This window comes from Anser brachyrhynchus (genome assembly GCF_964034855.1).
Source record: "Anser brachyrhynchus genome assembly, chromosome: 3".
Lineage (NCBI taxonomy): Eukaryota > Metazoa > Chordata > Aves > Anseriformes > Anatidae > Anser > Anser brachyrhynchus.
In genome coordinates this window covers 76676318-76694676 of record NC_137696.1, presented here as the reverse complement: position 1 = coordinate 76694676, position 18359 = coordinate 76676318, and the positions used below count along the sequence as shown (strand labels likewise).

At 40.4% G+C, this 18359-nt stretch overlaps 1 protein-coding gene across 7 annotated transcripts in view; it reads right to left on the bottom strand.

Annotated features, from left to right (window-relative positions):
* SLC22A16 (solute carrier family 22 member 16) overlaps window positions 1-18359 on the bottom strand; it is a 33350-nt gene that overhangs the window by 12208 nt on the left and 2783 nt on the right. For all 7 annotated transcript variants that reach the window (XM_080586919.1, XM_080586921.1, XM_080586915.1 and 4 more), the window contains exon 2: window positions 1855-2331. In XM_080586919.1, the coding sequence (XP_080443045.1) occupies window positions 1855-2331 (477 nt within the window). The remainder of the gene's footprint in view (window positions 1-1854; window positions 2332-18359) is intronic.

Sequence of the window (18359 nt, the reverse complement as noted above, 5' to 3'; positions counted from 1 at the left end):
ATCTTGGACTCTACTACCTACTCCAATGCAAACAGCTTTTCACAGATGTAGATATTACATTTAGATGGAGAGTTTGAGGACTTTCAGGGGTGGGGGCTTGTTTGTCTGTTCTTCTCCGTGAATATTTGGTATTATAACAAAACAACTCTGGGAAGTGACGTTGTAAACAGGCGGTGTAGCCCAAACAGCAACATGGCATAGCTCTTTCCAGCGCCCTCCTATTTTTCTCCAGCCCTGACTCCAGGTCAAGGTCTGGGAGGAAGGAGTCATCATTCACATTTGGTCTCTGATCCCTGCCAGAAGAGATCCCAGTGAGTCCCAGCTGTCCGGGCTCTTCTGTTGGGAAATCTGTTAATTGGGAATGGGAGGAACCCACAAACTTATTTCTCACCAGCCAGGATGTGTCAGAAAATAACAACTTTCAGCTGTAAATCCACGGTTGTAAATCTGCAACTCGGGATGTGTGTATTATCTCAACTGGCTGTCCATGGCTTGAATTAATGGAAATGAGAACAATATGATCGTAACCTCATAAATCATGTCTGGGTATTAATTAATAAAGCCATGAATGATTTAAAGGGACACAGAACAAATGTTGGCATTATATTCTGGTTTTGTATTAAATATGGTTTTACAAATCCTTGAATAAGGAGGAAGGATTGACTCCATGTGTTCCAGAAGACAAATTAAAGGAAGATCATCTTTGATTTGCATTCCCATGTTGTCACACCACAGTGCTGTCCTAATGAACAATGTGCCTAGTCTCCTTTTCCTGCTCATACTTTTAGCCGTGGAATACATCTTCATTGTCCATCTAACAGAGCTGTTAGTCAACAAGCTCCTTTATAGAATAAGTAACACTGAAGGAGTCTTCAAATCAAAACACAAGTATATAAACTGCCTAGGACAGCACAATGTACCTTTGAAATCAGAATGCCACGTGGACAGACAGGTACAGCTAGGTGTTCTTCTGAGGCATTTGTGTTGAGAGAGAAAACTAAGAGACGCAGGAGGACACAGGCATACCTCCTGGATCTCACTGCTGCTTCCGAGCCTGTCTGTGAAGTTGGCTCTCAGTGCATGACCTCAGAAAACACCCAGGGAGGCAGAGCCAGAGGGGGCTGGCTGAAGGACAGCCTTGGCACCACAACCACAGGACAGCTCTGATGGAGGCCCTGCACCGGCTGTCGCTCCTCGGGCCCAAACATAACTCTGATCATGCTAATAAATAACGGGAACCACAGCAAAGCTCGCTGATGACCAATTTTCCTCCTGTCTGAACCAACCTTCAAGAAACTGATGTTTAAACTAACCTTTTAGGGAAAAACTGCAATTGGAAAGCAAGAAAAAAAAGGGGCTTGATCAAACCCTCAAAGCCTTTGGATCGGTCCCACAGAGCTGTATTCATGACGGAAGTTGGGATGAAGCCCTTCAGCTGTTCATCATATCCAGAAATAAACAGGCATATACCAGGAGGTATCTTTCCTCATGGAAAATGAGGTGAAAACCTACTCCCAGGTTTTACTATTGCTAATACTACTACTACAATTCCCATTAAAAAAATAATAACAATAAAAAAATTAATCTAAGGGCAAAACACTAGCTGCATAGGAAAATTTAAGGGATTAACAATAGATGATATGAAGTAGGAAATAAATTCCAAATGCAAATGATTTGCAAACACATTTTAAAACTTTACTTGCAACAGGAAAAAAAATGAGTTAAGCATATCTGTGAATAAAACAATATCAAAACCTCCTAAATTCATACACAATAAATAAAACAACAAAACAGATAGATACACATGGAGTTACTGCAGCCTGAGCCTACAATGTTGAGAGGATGGAACTTTACCTGTCAGCGATATCACCAAAAATCACGGCTCCAATCAAGACTCCAAGCATGAATGTAGGCTGGATTAATTTTGCAAGCCATTCTCGGTCACAGACCAGATCCCACTGTGTAACAACTGTGCTCTTCCATTTTGTATCATCATAAAGAAATCCATCAGAACAAGAAAATACGGACTTGTTGCCTCTATATTCATATGCTAGATCCAAACTGGCTTCTCGTTTGGCCTTGCTGCATTGATTAAGTTCCCAGATTTCTCCATCTTCCAGCTGGACTACAATGTAATTCTCTGTTGATGTCCATGTCGTCCAGATGTCCTCTAGACTTGCTTCAGAGGAGTTGTAGAAGAGAACACTACTCACGTTCCCAGGGATCCCACATACGAAGTTAGGAGTAACAGCCATAAACACAGATGCTAAGTAATGGATGCCACATGACATAGCTTGAAAGACAGACGCAAAATAAACACATGCTTGAAATCTGCAAAGGGAAAGAAAAAAGGTTCACTGAAGAAAAGCCCTCTATATACACAAAACCATCAACACAACCATTTCGCTAGGATCAGCCCAATCATTTTGGCAAAGTTGTAAATGGAGGCATCATCTAGCGTCTAGTGGTTTGTTACAGTATGGCTTCAAAATTAGCTAAGCTCTGCAAGAGACCAAAGATGAGAAAAGATGCTCAGCAGAAGCCATCTATCTGCGGGAAATATCAGGTGTCCCTTTTGTCAAAAAAATAAATGCTGCTCTTAGACACATGTACAGCTCTGCACAGAGAAGACCATTTAAAAAGAAACAATTCTTAACTTAAATACAGAATTTGAGGTAACTCCCCATCCTACGATCCCATCTAGTACATCCCTCAAAACAAGGCCTAAGATTACTGGAATGGTTAGAGGAACCAAAATGTCGCAACCTCAGTTTCTGAGGGATAGAGATAGGCACATCAAATAAAACAGAGCAAACACATTATGCCCTTCATTTCACCTCACTGTATCCATGTACCTGTACTCGACCTATCTTCTACCTCGCTTTATTGCCTCTGAAAGACAAAGAGAGAATACATGTAGACACATGTAAGAAGACAGAATGTGAACAGTGTGAAAGGCTTTGTACCAAAACATAGCTGTAATTTGGGCTGGGTTTGCGCTTAAGCAGGGTGTGCAGTTATGCATTAAAGATTGTATCATAAAACAAACATACTAAAAGAATGTTTTATACATAGCCTGAATTCTGGCATTTTAACAGCTTTTCAAATATGCTTGAGGTGCAAGCAAATCGTTGTGTATAAAATGCACACATATTCTGAATGTCAAAAGACTTGCAATGAACTAGTATCACTGATTGCAAATTTTAGGATAGCTTCTGACAGTCTAAACATAAGGAATCTTTTCCTCAATTAACTTATAATTATGCACAGAATTAGTACATTTGTTCAGAAAAAAAAATGTATCTTTGCTTTTTCCTCCAGTTCTTATTTACTGGAGGCCAATCAATTGCGCTAACTTGAAGAAGCATTCGGTGTGCTTCTATATACACATCTTTATCACAGCATGTGCTGGGCCTTGATAGTAGGAAACAAAAAGATTTTTTGAACATGATCAGAGTCTCTGCTGAAGTTACAGGAAACGATGCCTAAAAAGCAATTGCCACGTAATGTCTTGTGTGCCTGTAACAAATGCAACCTCCAGATCACTCCTCTCTGATATGTATCCAATCTAGCCTTGAATTCCTCTGATAAATTCTGCAACAGAACCTGGCCTAGGACCTTTAATCATCTGTCACCACAGTTTCTAATGAATTTCTAAACTACCCAGAGCCAAGGTACTTAAATAGAATTTGCTGGATACATTGTCTTAATGTCCAAATAACGTTTTCAATGGAACAGTTCTCTAGTGTAACCTAACTCCACCCACCATCCTCATCTCACACAGCATCACAGGAGGGCTGAGGCGGGCAGGGACCTCTGCAGGCCACCTGCTCCAACCCCTGCTCAAGCAGGGACACCCAGAGCTGCTGGACCAGGTCCGGGTGGCTTTTGAAGATCTCCAAGGAGGAGACCCCACAGCCTCTGTGGGCAACCTGTGCCTGTGCTCCGTCACCTGCACAGCACAGAAGGGCTGCCTGGGGCTCAGAGGGAGCCTCCTGTGTTACGCTTTGTGCCCACTGCCTCTGGTCCTGGCACTGGGCACCACTGAAAAGAGCCTGGCTCCGTCCTCTTTGCCTCCTCCCTTCAGGTATTTCTACACATTGATGAGATCCCCCTGAGCCTCCTCTTCTCCAGGCTGAACAGCCCCAGCTCTCTCAGCCTCTCCTCACAGGAGAGGTGCTCCAGGCCCTTCATCATCTTGGTGGTCCTCCATTGGATTCTTTCCAGCATCTCCAGGTCTCTCGCGTACTGGGGACCCAGAACTGGACACAGCCATGAACTCCAGGTGTGTCCTCACCAGTGCTGAGCAGAGCAGAAGGACCACCTCTCTTGCCCTGCTGGTGATACTCTGCCTAACACAGCCAAGAATACCATCAGCCTACTTAGCAGCAAGGGCCTTCTTAGACCAAGGGCAATCTCCTCTGCCTTTTATCTCGTGTTGCTTAATTCTTTCCTTGGCAAAGGCAAACCCACTTGCATTTCCTGTCTTTCCAATTGCATTGCTGCTGTTTAGATGCAATGGTTTTTGTCCCACTTTCTCTTGACAACAGCTCTATTGATTTTTCAACAGCAGTCTGAGGAAAGAGCCAGATTGCTAAACCCACAGTGGCAGCTCAAAAAGCTGGTTCCAAATCCCTCTTGAAGACTCTCACAGGTGCTGTGCTGCTCTTTCTCATCAAACCTTGTGAGAGATGTGGTGAAGAGAAATTGGATGTAACAACAGCAACCCTTAAGTCTATTGATACCCTGTCAGGAGAACAGCTTCTTGAGGACTAAGTACCTAACCATAAACTAAAGCAAGGGTAAACCTGCTCTGAAAGGCTTTTGGACTATCTTGGACCACCCAAAGTCAAAGGTTATTCTGAAATGTTACCTTTGTCCCCCTACTAATGCAGACAAATATGGTTAGCAACAATTTTTAGTTCTTCACTGTTATTTTAACTGCAACTGTTCTCATCAAAAGACAAGTTTTAAAAATAGCAGAGGAAGACCAAATTCAGTAACTTGGGCTATTGTTGCAGCATGCAGAATTGGCTAAAATCAAGACTAGATGACCTCTAGCAGATTAGCAAATTAAAACCCTAGAAACTGCGCAGTTACATCTTCTACTAGGTAATAAAGAGTAGCATGGTTGGAACCAGGATGCCTACTATTTGCAATATTTGTCATTATGCAACAAGACATTGTAGTGTCAGATAGCCCAGTTGATACTTCCCAGACACAGGAAGAATGAAATAATTTCAAACTCCCATACATTCATCTTGAGCTTACTAATTAGCTTTCCCAGCACAAGAAACTCCAGGTTCATCATCTCTCTTCTGCCCAGTAAGAGTGAGAAAAAAAAATAAAAATTATTTCCCTTTTTGTCAGAGAGGCTCAAAAGAAGATAACAACCTGTTAGGATATGAGCTGAGAAGATGGCATGAACCATTGCTCTGCATCATTTTTGTAAAACCCAAATCCCGAGAGCATCGCTAGGGCCATAGTTTGGATCATTTCCAGCTAATCTCTGCACTAACTTCTCCCTTGAGAGTTTCATTTTTTTATCTTCCTGAGCACTTGTGATCGCGCTTCTATAACCATTTTGACAGACTGCTCTACTATCAAAGCTTTCTGTTGGAAAGTTTCTCATTAAATCTAATCTCGATGTCCCCTTTTTCAGTGTAAGACTATCAGCAGCTTATAAAACATCCTTGTGCAACCTTGAATAAATCTTCCTTGTCTCCTATCATTTATTCATAAAAAATTATCTGTTTTCCCCGTCTAGTTGCTATCTAAAACTGTATAAATTGCAATCCCTTACCCTTTCCTCATTTTTCCTTTGTGTCCCATAGAGCAGTGTCCAACTCTATAAAAAGCAATGCAGGATTTATTTTAGAGAAATATCTGTGCCATGCCACTTTTCACCCATCTTTCAAGGGTTTAACTTAGAACTAGGTATAACTGGTTCTTGTAAAAGTGTTCTTCAGTTTTCAATGTTACAAAAATCTTATTCAGCTCCAACAAAGAAATCCACTCTACAGTGTCATTATTTCTCTTACTTCATTTGTAGCACCTATGCTAAGCGAACACAAAAAGTCAAACAATATGACAGATACATGGTGATAGACATAATTCATAGATACACAGTGATAGACATAATTCATGCTGTTTCTGATTTAAGAACATGAAAATGTGTTTTTACAACAGAATGGCCGTGCTGTTGCTGAATCTTGCAGGATGGACTTCACTGCAGTTTTTAACCTCTAACTGTTCAATAAAGAAGCCAAGGAGCAGGCAAGAGAAGCAGGAATAGGAGAGAGTAAGGCCAGATGTGAAGCTACAGAAGTGTATGGCAGCACTGGTGGCTGAAGGCATCCCACAGCTCTGCCTCCGCTGCTTCCCTGCCTGTAAAAACGCTGTACTGCTCTCTCCAGTAAAATTCCACAATGGGCTGGCTAGGGCTCTTTCAGTAAATACACACACCAAAACCTAAAATCCCTCCTTTGATGTGAAGAGAAAATTCACTGCTGAATACACGACGATGTCGGATTAAAAAGTCCAACCTTGTGAACTGCTGAGTATTTCCTGCGGGTAGGAAGAGCTTTTCTTCTAGAAAGGCTGGTGGCACAGAGGTCAGGAAATTCATTAACTTGCGTAGTTACCAAAAAGGAGTTAATTCAGCTGTCAGTGACAACATATAGAAAGCATGAAAAGTATGTAAGGAGGATGATATGTGGGATGGGAGAGTACTATAGACGCATTGAGCTTTGCTTGCCACAGCAGCTGCAGAACGGATACAGGACAGAGAGAGCCACAGCAGCAGCCTCATGACAAACACCGGTTTGCCACAAGTGTGGACGGGGCAGCACAGGGTGCTGAGCAAGGAGGCACACGAATCTGCTCCGTGGCTAGCCGGGGACCCCTCCCTTCGCACAGCCGGGTGCACGAGTTGTCCCAGCCTCCTGGTGTGGCTGTATCGCTACCCTTGCCCAGCCTTAAAATCCTGGGGCTGCTTCCTGGCCATGCTCACGCAGCATGAGCCAACTCCTCTTTGCGGGAGGACTGGCCCGGGGGGCAGCTCAGGGACCCTGGGCACCCCCCACTGCAGCAGGCTGGGCTGTGGCAGTAGGCGACAGCAGAACCCGTGCACTTCGCTGCCCATGAGGCAGGGGTTAAAGTCTGCACTGTCCTCGCTACCTGCTGTAAATGATTGACTTCTTCCCCTAATACTTGAGTTAAGAATGCTGGGTTGAGAAGAAATCCTCTATTACTAAGCTTAAAGCTCTCAATCGCTGGCAACCATGTAATACAACCCTTTTAGTAACCACACCAAACTCCATTTTAAAATAAGTTAAATTTCCCTGATGTAAGAGAGTGTTGCTCACACCTCCAAATGTTAAGAAAATCGCATTGCCATAGGAATAAATACTACCAACATTCACCAAGAGAAGGCAAGGCTTCTCTCAGCAAAGTCTGAGATCTGTTTTCCGGGGCTGATTTCAAAAAAGGCCGGTTTTGGGGAGGATATTTTATATGCCAGTTATCCTCACATACACATATCAGATTAAGTAATGCATATCGTTGCAAGCAGTAATTTTCAATAACATTTTATATGTTATTTTTCTTCTTAAAACATATTCTTTTTGCCATTTTTAAGATCTGTGAACATGATGACTGTCCTAAAAAGTATGATAATCTCTGGCTCTTCACAGTATTTTTCCATCTCTTCAGTGACTTGCCATGGGAGATAATTATTTGGCAAGTACATTTTGTCACTCTTGCCAGGAGTGTCAAATATAGAAGTCAAGAAGACTTTGTAGGTTACTGCTCCAGTATAGAGGCGCTTAATGAATGCCAGAAGTCAAATGAGCATAAAACTGTCTTCATAAAAGCTTGAGCAAGACACAGCATGAAAATGTGCCAGCCCTTCCTAAAATATTTTTGTGAAATTTCGCCCCAATTAATTCTTTTTTCAGTTTACTGCTTTCAGAAAAAAAAAAAAAGAAAAAAAAATGCATTTTCTGACTCTTCTGCACAGGTTTTATGACCTAAGAAAAGCAAATGTTAATATTGCAATTTCAGTACCTGAAATGAAGAAACAGTCTTGCATAAAGATAATGAACTAGATCTCAGACCACTGCCACTCTGGCTGTATTCTCATGACACAACATACCCTGTGGCACTGTCATCATAAGATATTTCCTTCCCTCTCTTTTCCCACTGTTTATTTACCCCCTGAGACACAGTGATCCCCCGAGACTTCCCTCAGATGTGGTGGTACTTTTTATGTGGCCCGGCTGTGGATTTTATCTGGAAAACTGATCTTACTTGAAAAAACGTCAGAACAGATGATGATTAAAATAACAAAAACAAGCCAGATCAGTTGCTTGATTTAATTTGTTTTCCATCCAGGCAAACTATCTGCAGCAGTCTATTTGCAAGGTGGTACATCTGGGAGGCAGCAATATCTGAAGCGGACATAGACACGTAGATGTTAGGGAATAAAAAAATAGATTAGAGATAAAAAGATAATAGATTCAAAGCAAATATATTAGATTCTCCTCAAAAGCTAATATAAAACTTTAAAAATCCTTTCAGTGCATGATAGAGCGACAAGGCTGTGCTGTGATTAACAAGAGACTTGTACTATTCCACAGGTTTTACAAGAACTATTTTGACTGTTTGCCTTTTCAACCACCTTGTTAGCAAACTGCTTAGTCAGAAAACATGGCCTGTTTTTGCTGTGCAGTCTACACTCAACAGGATGGCTTCGGTGGAAAGAAAATTCCAGATATTTACTATTTCTGAAAGAATTTGTGTTCAGTGACCGCTTTTAGCTCTGTATTCCATGCTTTTTTTTTAAAATGTGAAAAAAGCCATTCAGCATTCTTTCCACTTTAAACCAAAAAACTGTTATGCACTTCTGTACACTTCCACATTTATTTTTTGAGAGGAAAGGAGCTGAATGAGACTCGGGAGCAGTATTTTTGCTATGGTACAGAGAGGCAGATTTGGAAGCAGCCTTAAATGCACAACTGACATGGCCTTATTTGCCTTGCAGCGTCAAGAGCAAACTTCCTTCCCTCCTAGGTAGGGGTGGTTTAAACTATGCAAAGACTTGGTCTCAGCCCACATCAGCAAAATGGTCGTTTCCAGAATTGGTGTTCAGAGGAAGAAGATGCTGTGTTGGATGCAGATAAACACACCAACAGCACAGATGCAATAGGAATAAGAAAGCCTGTAGAAATCCGGGGTGCCCCAGGATCTATACATCATCACTAGTGGTAATGTGTGCATCAATATGCACTCACTGAATAGCAGACACCAAAACATTCTTACAATCTTTTAGAACTGATTTTCTGAAGAACTCCAACACTTCTATCCCAGCTATCATTTCTTTATGGATCTGTATCTAGGCGTCAGATGAGCAAACTCACTCAAAGTGAAGTGATGCCAGCATTTGTTGAGTGGTATGACAAACACTTTCCATTCATCCAAACAGCCTTTTCTCATATACTTTTTGTCCATATGCATCATTTTTACATTGTCTGGAAGAGTCATTAAAAAGACATTGTTGCCAGCTACCAGAACAAACTGGTATCTGAGATATGTTTCCTATGCTTGGGTTTCAAGGTTTTGCAAGAAGAGTACCATTAATTTTCATACTATCTTTTGGGAATGTTTACCTTTAGCAGTGGCTATGGCAGGTCCTTTTTATTGCACGTTCTATCTATGTAAATGACTCTTGACATGCACACAAACACAAGAAGAAAACTCTGCTTAAATTAAAGCAAACAACAAAAACCTGGTTTGTAAACTCCAGTGTAATGTCAAATAAAATTCATTCCATTTTATATACCCTAAGAAATGAGTACAAGGATGGCAAAGTAAAATTTTATTGCAAATCCTGGAAAAAAAGATATTTTCTACTCAAAACCTTTACCAAAAAGAGGAAGTGAATTCTCTCTTTTTGCCATATTACGAATATATTTCTGATATTTGTTTTCCTCTTCCACTGCAGCAAATATGTCAGTCATCAGAAGATTCCAATAATTACTGCCTCTGAAAGTTTTTTGCTTCTCATGAAGTCTCCTCCTGATTTTGTTTTTATATGTTTTTCTACATAAGTCTGAAATTTAAAGAAAATCAAGATTACTTTCATTTTCTTGTATTGCATTACTTGATTTGAGGTAATTGAATGCATCCAATTGCTAATTACACAGTGCTTCAAAACATATTAGGAACTCCTTTTTGAACGTTGATTCAAACAAATCACATTGATTTCTAACTTTCTTCAGGTCAACCTTATTTTTGATGATCAAAGTCAGCATGAAGCACTTTTTTGTAATTTTTGAGCATTTGCACCCACCCAGGTGCCAGCAAAGCAGCCCCCCAGCTGGCGGTCGCGGCGCCACGTGGGGCTGTAGCAGTTATCGGTGGAGCACTGATCGATCACAAGAGGAGCAGGGCTGGCAAGCGGGGATGGACTGCTATTGCAACAGCATGGCAAACGCCTTCCAGTGGCAATGCTGGAGCCTGCCAATTTCATTTTAGTTATCCACTTGTCCTTTCTGCCTTACGTGTCTCAAGGACATGTACCGGGTAATTAAATTAAAAAAGAACATGACCATGCAGCTTTTAAGTTATTTCAGTTTGGTTTGGAATTATCTGGATCGGTGCTAAACACAGTGGGTAACTGTTCAAGAGTAACTGCTTCCAGCCCTGTACTTTGATGCTTCCTTTCCAGGAGCAGCATTTGTATAAACATCTACCATTTAGAAATTCAGCGTGTACTCCATCTGCATAATATATTAGTAGCGTTACTTCTTACAGGGAAAACTGAATTCTAGTATCTTCAGTAACACCATTTTCTTTTGGTCAGCCTCTTTTTTGGGGAAAAGGCAAACTATGTCTTTAATTCCCTCCTGTGCTGTAGTGTTTCCATCAGCTTACGTAAGCAAATCATTTCACGCCACAATCCCTAAAGTGTCTACTAGAATTTAAATGTTTTTACTGAGATTCCACCCAATTATAGGCAGAAGCACTACTTCGTGTATAAACTGTTAGCATGTTTCATTCCTCCTTTCCACTTCATGTGTTTTCAGATGTTTTCTGCTGTTTAACCTGATTACACATAGCACTAACTTTGTTCAAACTATGGAAGTTTATTTGATCTGAATTTTTTCCATCTTTGGTCCTGAAATAAAACTCATCAGTTTTCATATGAATTCTGTGCTTACTTATTTGTTTATGTATTCCTATGCGAGACCACGCCTGGTGTAATTGAAGGTACAAATACATGGAATGAACACTTGCCATTGCAGTGATTAAATGATGCTCCTTAAGAATTGTTTCTTTGGTCCATATTCATAGCAATGCCTAACAAAATTTGGATGGAGACAGCTCATTTTCAGTCTTAATTCTACATAAATTCTCTTGCCATGCCACATATTGTTAAGCAATAAAGGCTATAAATTTCTATATAGGAAATCTCATTCCTCCCCGCTTGGAAAATGATTATAAAGTTTCTCATTCTTCACAGGTTTTTGAAAGATCTCATGGGAAAAGGCAAAACAAGTAAGAAATCTGCATAATCAATTCAAGCATACTGGATGCCACTTTCCTAGCATATGTTTATAATCATTTTTGCATATACTAGTATATTCTGAGTTTTCACTTAATAAAGAATATTAGCTCTACAAATCAAATTATATTTAAACCATTTCTGTAAGTTTCTTTCTTCCTTAATATAAGCAATAATTTTATCTATAACATTACTTTTGCAGCCAAGAATATTATTAAGATGACCTAGGCCATTTCTGTGGGCTGCATAAAGCCTTGTATCACCTGGGTAATGGGGCATTTTACTATCCCTGGCTCCCTTTGAAACTTTTACAGCGTTATGGTGTTAATTGTGACTTTCAACACAGTAAGTCGTCATCAAGAGCAAAACAGAAGAGCTAAAGCAGGTACATTTAATGTCTAATATCTTTTTAGGAATATTTCACAAGTAGAATCACTTCAGATGTTATTAGTTACACTGCAGAAATTAAGTGCTAGATAATACAGTGCCTTGTAAAATTTGAGACAACATATAAATCAAAGTATTGCTTAAGGAAAAGCAAATCAATTTCAGCCGGAGATTCTTTGCTGCCAAAGACAACACAGCAAGTTGCAATTCTCCATGCATACAATTCTACGTATGTAATTCTACAACTTGAAGAAAGGGAGTCAGAGCAATCTACAGTGTGATATGGTCTACATTGTTAAACTTCTCTCTTGGCTCTTCCAAGGTCAGATGGTCCGTCCCACCCATGTTCCTACTTCTCAGCCAGGTTATTATCCCCAACGGGCTATCTTCTCCAAGACAAGCCAGGTTATCTCTACACCTACATTAAAAAAGGTTTCTGAGCTCAAGAGGACAGTCAGCTACTTTTGCAGGCTCACAGCCCACCTTCCCTCCAAACTGCCCCTACTCACTGTAAATGTGCAGCCCACTCTGATTAGAAGTCCTCAACCGCTTTTCCCTGAATGGTCATGGGAATCTGCCCCATAACAAGACACAATTAAGTGATTAATTCCCACTGGGGAGTTTTCAGTTTGTTTTGTTTCGCCTAGCAGCCTGGTCATGAACTTCTGTCCAGTTCTTATTTGCTTAGACCCCTTCCAGTTTCACTGTTGGATATTGGTTCACCTAACCTAACTGTGACTTCACAGGACAAGAAATGTATTTCTGCTTTCTCTCTTCTGAGAGATTTACGTCGTTGAGTATATACAATACTATGAAATGTCAGAAGTCGATTTAATAGATTTTGGATATTTGAAATACTGCCTTTCATTTTAATTAGACAGAGAGCTTTTTCACAACCTCTCCAAAGAAGAAAAGTCAAAAATCTTAACAGCATTATTGATCTTTCCAAAGAAAAGATATTTTCATTAGTTTTATTGGTCATTTGTCTCTTCCATCACCAACAGACTGATTTCTTCTATACTGTTCTTGATTTCTTCATGGAAAGCAGACAACATTTCTATTTCCTGTCATTCGAGGAAAATGATTCTACCACCTTTCTCATTAAACTCTAAAAATTAATTTAACTTAAAAACAAAGAAATCCAGATGACAGATTTCACTGTTTCCAAGGCCAAGAACGCACGTTAACATCTTACTAAACATATTCTGCAGTGTTCTTTTATCTGCTTATACCTCCACGGTAGAGTCAGGTGCTTTCTTTGAGTCTTTCTCTTATGGTAAAAGGGAGTGATCTGGAATAACGCTGTTTTCAAACCTTACATAAATATTTATAAGAAATACATGGGGCTCCCATTCTCCAAAAGAATCCAATAAAAAAGCTGTATTCTGCTCAGACCTGCCAGGACTCTTCTGCACAGATCTGGTTTTGTACCACCCGCATCCGTTCAGAACAGAGACCAAACAGAGCTCACTCAGCTCCACCGATCTACAGAGGACTGCGGTTCTCCAAGGAGCCTAAAACGCAAGTGTCAGCGACAGGAGGTTCCAATTGCTCTGACCCTGGACCAAACACAAATTCTCTCTCAGAAGGGTGGAGCTGAAACAAGTTTCTTGGTAATTCCCAGCTCTGCTGACCTAAGCCAGTTCCAAAGATATAAACAGCAGAAAAAAATCCAAATGGTAATTTGTTTTGGAGTCTGAGACATGAACAAAAGTTATTTTAATGAAATGTGGTCTCATTTGTATAATTTCACCATATATTCAGTAGCTTTGTGTCACAAAATGCTTTTGGATATTGCTTATCTTATTGCTTATTTTCCACCTTTCATATTTGACTTTCTCTCTAGTACTAGACAGACATTCAAATGAAATACTACTTCGTAGATATGGTAACATTTACTTATTGAGCAAAGGCTAAATGAATAGTATCAGTAGTATTTTCTAACTTTTCACCAAGGACACAAAGATCTATTAGCAATTTAAGAGTTAAAAAAATGTATTTTTGCCTACTTTGTAAGTTCTAAATGGCTGTATTAATCTTCCTTTTTTTCCTTTTCATGAAGTCAGTTGCAGGTTTTGATTCCTAACTTTCCATCTCTTCAGGGCTCCAATGTTTTCAGAATTGGCTTGACCTCTTTGCTCTGATCTTAATGCTCTCAATTCAATCTCTGGCCAAAATCAATCTTTCCTGGAATTACCTGTATTCAAGGAACTGACAGCAGGTATTGCTGATGGAATGCCAACAAGGTGGCAAGCACTGTAACAGCAGTACAGTCGCATACCTGACGGTTTTCTGGTATCTGACATATAGCAGAGCTCAGGGTACCTGCTTTGAGTTGTCTTGAGAGAAAGATGTTGGCTAATACTGCGATGCAGAAAGCGTGCTGCCAGAAGCATCTCCCACATCCCAACCTCCTAGCTAAGCCTTAGTTAGTTAATATAAGTTGAAAGTGAAGAATCTGGATGTATACTGTACACTTGGATGCAATATACGGTATACAGTGTGCAATCCAAATACATCTGTAATTCTCTAGATCCCCTTTTCACTCAATGAGGAAGCACAGACAAATCAAGGTGCAGCATACATCCTGTCCTAAAGCACTCACTGAAAATGAGACAGATGAATTATGCCCTTAAAGGGTATTCTCCCCCTTGACAAGGTGACTAATGCAGGTGTCTGAAGTTTACACTGTACACCTGTAAAGTCAGTGAGATGAGCTCACTAACTTTATTTACTCTATTGAGCCTTGATTTGAACAGCTAACTTCCCTGTACAGCTAGCACAGACTTATACGGATGGATCAGGTGGGAATCTAGATCCTTCCAAATCTCCTTCACAGCTTAGAGAGGAGAAGGTTGCAACGTGGCTGGAAAAGGCCAGGCTACATCCATCCATGGAGACAAGACATTGAAGTGACACTGAGCCCCATCCAAAGCGTGGTGCTGACTGCTCTTCGTAGAGCAGCAAATTACTCCCAGTTTTCTGAAGCATCGTTTTGTATTCTGTTTCCTGCTGTCTTACCGGCCTTTTCCATCTGTTCTCCAGGCTGCGGCCTCTACTCCTGTCCCAGCACCACTGCACCTCCGATGCTGCTAGCTAATAGTACTGCCTACAAATAACAGGAAGAGGAATCCCAGCTTCTCCTCTTAATGAAAACATTTTCTTGAGGAAAGGATTCAGTCTCTGATCCAATGGATCGTGCTTCTAGATTCCTCAAACCACCTTTTTGTTGCACGTGAACTTCAGAGAACATCTGGTCTGAGTGAGCTAGGCATTACGATTTGGCTGTCAATGCATGATATGAAGGTGTACATTAGCTGTCTAGGTAATTTCAGTATTTTTCAAGGAGATGAGATTTCTCCCCAGGTATGTGGACAATCTGTCAGATCAATCATCATTAGTACTTATAAATCTCTGTCTCATTTGTCTTCACACTGTTTCTAGTCTTGCCCGTGTAATAGAGACCTCAGTTGATATTTTGTCTTGCTATTTTTTCCATATTTCTGAGAAATTGATAATCTCATGTTCTTGCTCAGCTACTATAGCTTAATACCTCAAGCCACCTGAAATGAAACATCAGCTGGGTACATATTTCAGTCCCATTCTCGTTGCATACAGCAAGATGGCAGCACAGAAAATTTCATAGCATGTACTGAAGGTTTCTGGGGCCTTAGACAAATTCTCTAAATATCCTACTTGAATCATTTCACTTCCCACAGTAAACTGGTCAAACTTCTTGTGAGTAAGCCCTTTCATAAAACATGTCCTTCCCACTTTTGAAAACCTCTGTGCTGTTGAAAATCATGACAATTATGAGAAAATTACTGGCAGAGCTTTTATAGAAGCAATGGAGCTTTCACAGGAGTGACATATCACGCACCAAATTACAGAGAACACACTGTGCAGTGCCTTGCATGTTTAGTTTTTATTCATACCATAATATTTGGGGACGAAACAGCTGATCATCAGCTCCTTGATGCGTGTGATAATCGCCTCATTCTGTCATAACTCTGTCCATGCTACAGCTTTGTCTAGAAGCCACCCTGGCGGGCTGCCGACATTTCAGAGGTGCAATCTGAATCTCAGCAGCTGGCTTACAAATCTTAACCGATTTACTATCTTTTGTGATTCTACGATTTTCTGTTCTTGTGACCTACCTTTTAATTTACTGTTATAATCCCCTTTTTCACTCCAGACACAGGCGGGGTGAGGTTGCCAGCACACCTGGGTGCAGTACAGTTTTGTCTATGCAGATCCTGTGCTAGACTGCCTCCAGTATGACCCGGATCCCAGCAAATGTTTTTAGCACCCCTTGCAGACAGCACTGCTAGTGATCGTCACATTACCTAGGGGCACTTGCCAGTATCCATCTTCGGTTCTGAGCCCTGAGAATATTTCTACTTTTGCCTAGTCAGGCATAGATAATAAGAGCTTTGTTTAAGCTGCTAGAGTTTACTCTGTGAAAACACATGGCTTGTCTCACTTCTCCAAAGCTATTATGATGCTATGCAACCAATGGGATCGAGTACGCTTTGCAAAATATCCAGACACCAAAAAAAAAAAAAGTCAAAACAAAATGAAAAAAAAAACCAAACAGTTCTTACTGAAACGGAGCTAAGTCCACTTATTTTACCCTATGGGCACCTGAGACGAGCACAGGCTGATTCAGATGTTATAATATAGTACAGTTATAAAGCTGAAGAACATTTATCAAGCATTTCTGACAAACACCACCCCTGACTAGGAGCCAAAGGAGGACTTAGATTTGAGATTCTTCTCTCTGGCACATTCCAGTAAACACAAACAGCTGTCCACTGACACAGTTTGAAAACCGAATGACAGATATGTTGCTATAAATTTGTCCACTGCATAAAGTACCTAGCATGTAGGGGAAAAAAGTTTTTCCAAAAGCAGTACCTATACCACCAGTATTTTGATCACCTTTGGGGAACTACTCAAAGTTTAAACAGGAATTCACATTATTTTGTTTACTAATATCAATATTGTGTAGGATGCATTAAACACTAAATGTATTAGTATTCAGAAAATGCTTGTAATGTTTCTGTCTTTAAAGTAAAAGCAAATCATCTTTTCAAATGCTGAATATGATTACCTGCTTCTCCATATTAGCTTGGAAAAGAAAAAGTGATATTTTTGCATGTGCAGCAGGAACACTTCTCAGCTTGAAAATGTATTTCTGTTGGGGAAAAACCTTTCAAGAAATCTATAAAATACGTGAATTTGAAAAATCATTGTTTTAAAGTATTCTTCTTTTCTTTTTCATGAAAAGAAATGAGTGAGCATGTTCTCTGAGATACTTGGGACTCTGGTATTTGATACACACCCAAAAATTCCTGGAAAATTCCTGAAAGTATCATGTACACACCATGGTTTGCAGAAGACATAATCAGATCTCCACAAGAGCTGGAAGCTATGAAACAGGAGAGGGAATAAGGGCATCAGCCTGAAAATAGGAGCCTGGAAAAGTTCTGAGATGTGAAGACAGATGGTTTAGTGAAGGCCTTTAGAAATGAACCAAGAACTCTACAAAGTGGAGAGATGAGAAATGGTGTTAGCACCAAGTGTTCAAACATTGCTTTTATGGCACTGACCAGCAGGGACTGCATTGCAAACATCCATTGAAAGAATCTCTACAAAAGTCAAGGCAGTCTTTTACGAGCTAAGCATGGTCTACGATCTATTTATGCACACTAGAAAAGTTCCAGGGCAATTAACAGAAAACATTGAAACTGTTGGAAAATGTGGTCATCTCTCCTGGACTCCGTGTCTGGATGGAACAGGTGGGCACCCTGTCCTGCTTCTCTCCTTTCCCCAGTGCTAATCCTGGTAGGGGTTGCTTCTGAAGTCCAAACTGTAGCAGCTCCACTGACCGGGCAACAAGCTCATATAAGGCAACGACGTGAAGGTGTTAAAGGCTGAAGAAATGCACAAACATTTCACTAAAGATGAAAAGCAGTCATTGCTAATTTGTTAAATAGCCTAGCTGCTGGTACAATACTTCATTTATAAAACCAATATTTGAAAATCTGGCTAACTTCATTTTGTTAAAAAAAAAAAAAAAAAAAAAGGATAGTTTGAAAGGAAAGACAATTTTTTAAAAGATTCTGGAAATATTTCATTACAAAACTTGGTAATAGTGTCAGTGACACCCAATTATCCCCTCTTTCCCTGACAATTTCCACCACCCATGTTTAGCTAAAGTGAGAGCCAAGCTGTGAAAGCTGTAAATCACAGAGGAAGCTCTTTGTACCATGTAAACTGCACCTCATGGCTACTGGAAGTCAAATCCTTGCCCTCTGGCAGTGAGAGGCACTTCACCAGATTTTTCTCTAGACATCTATTCCATATTATGTTATGTCCCCGCTCAGCACCTTGTGATGGCGTA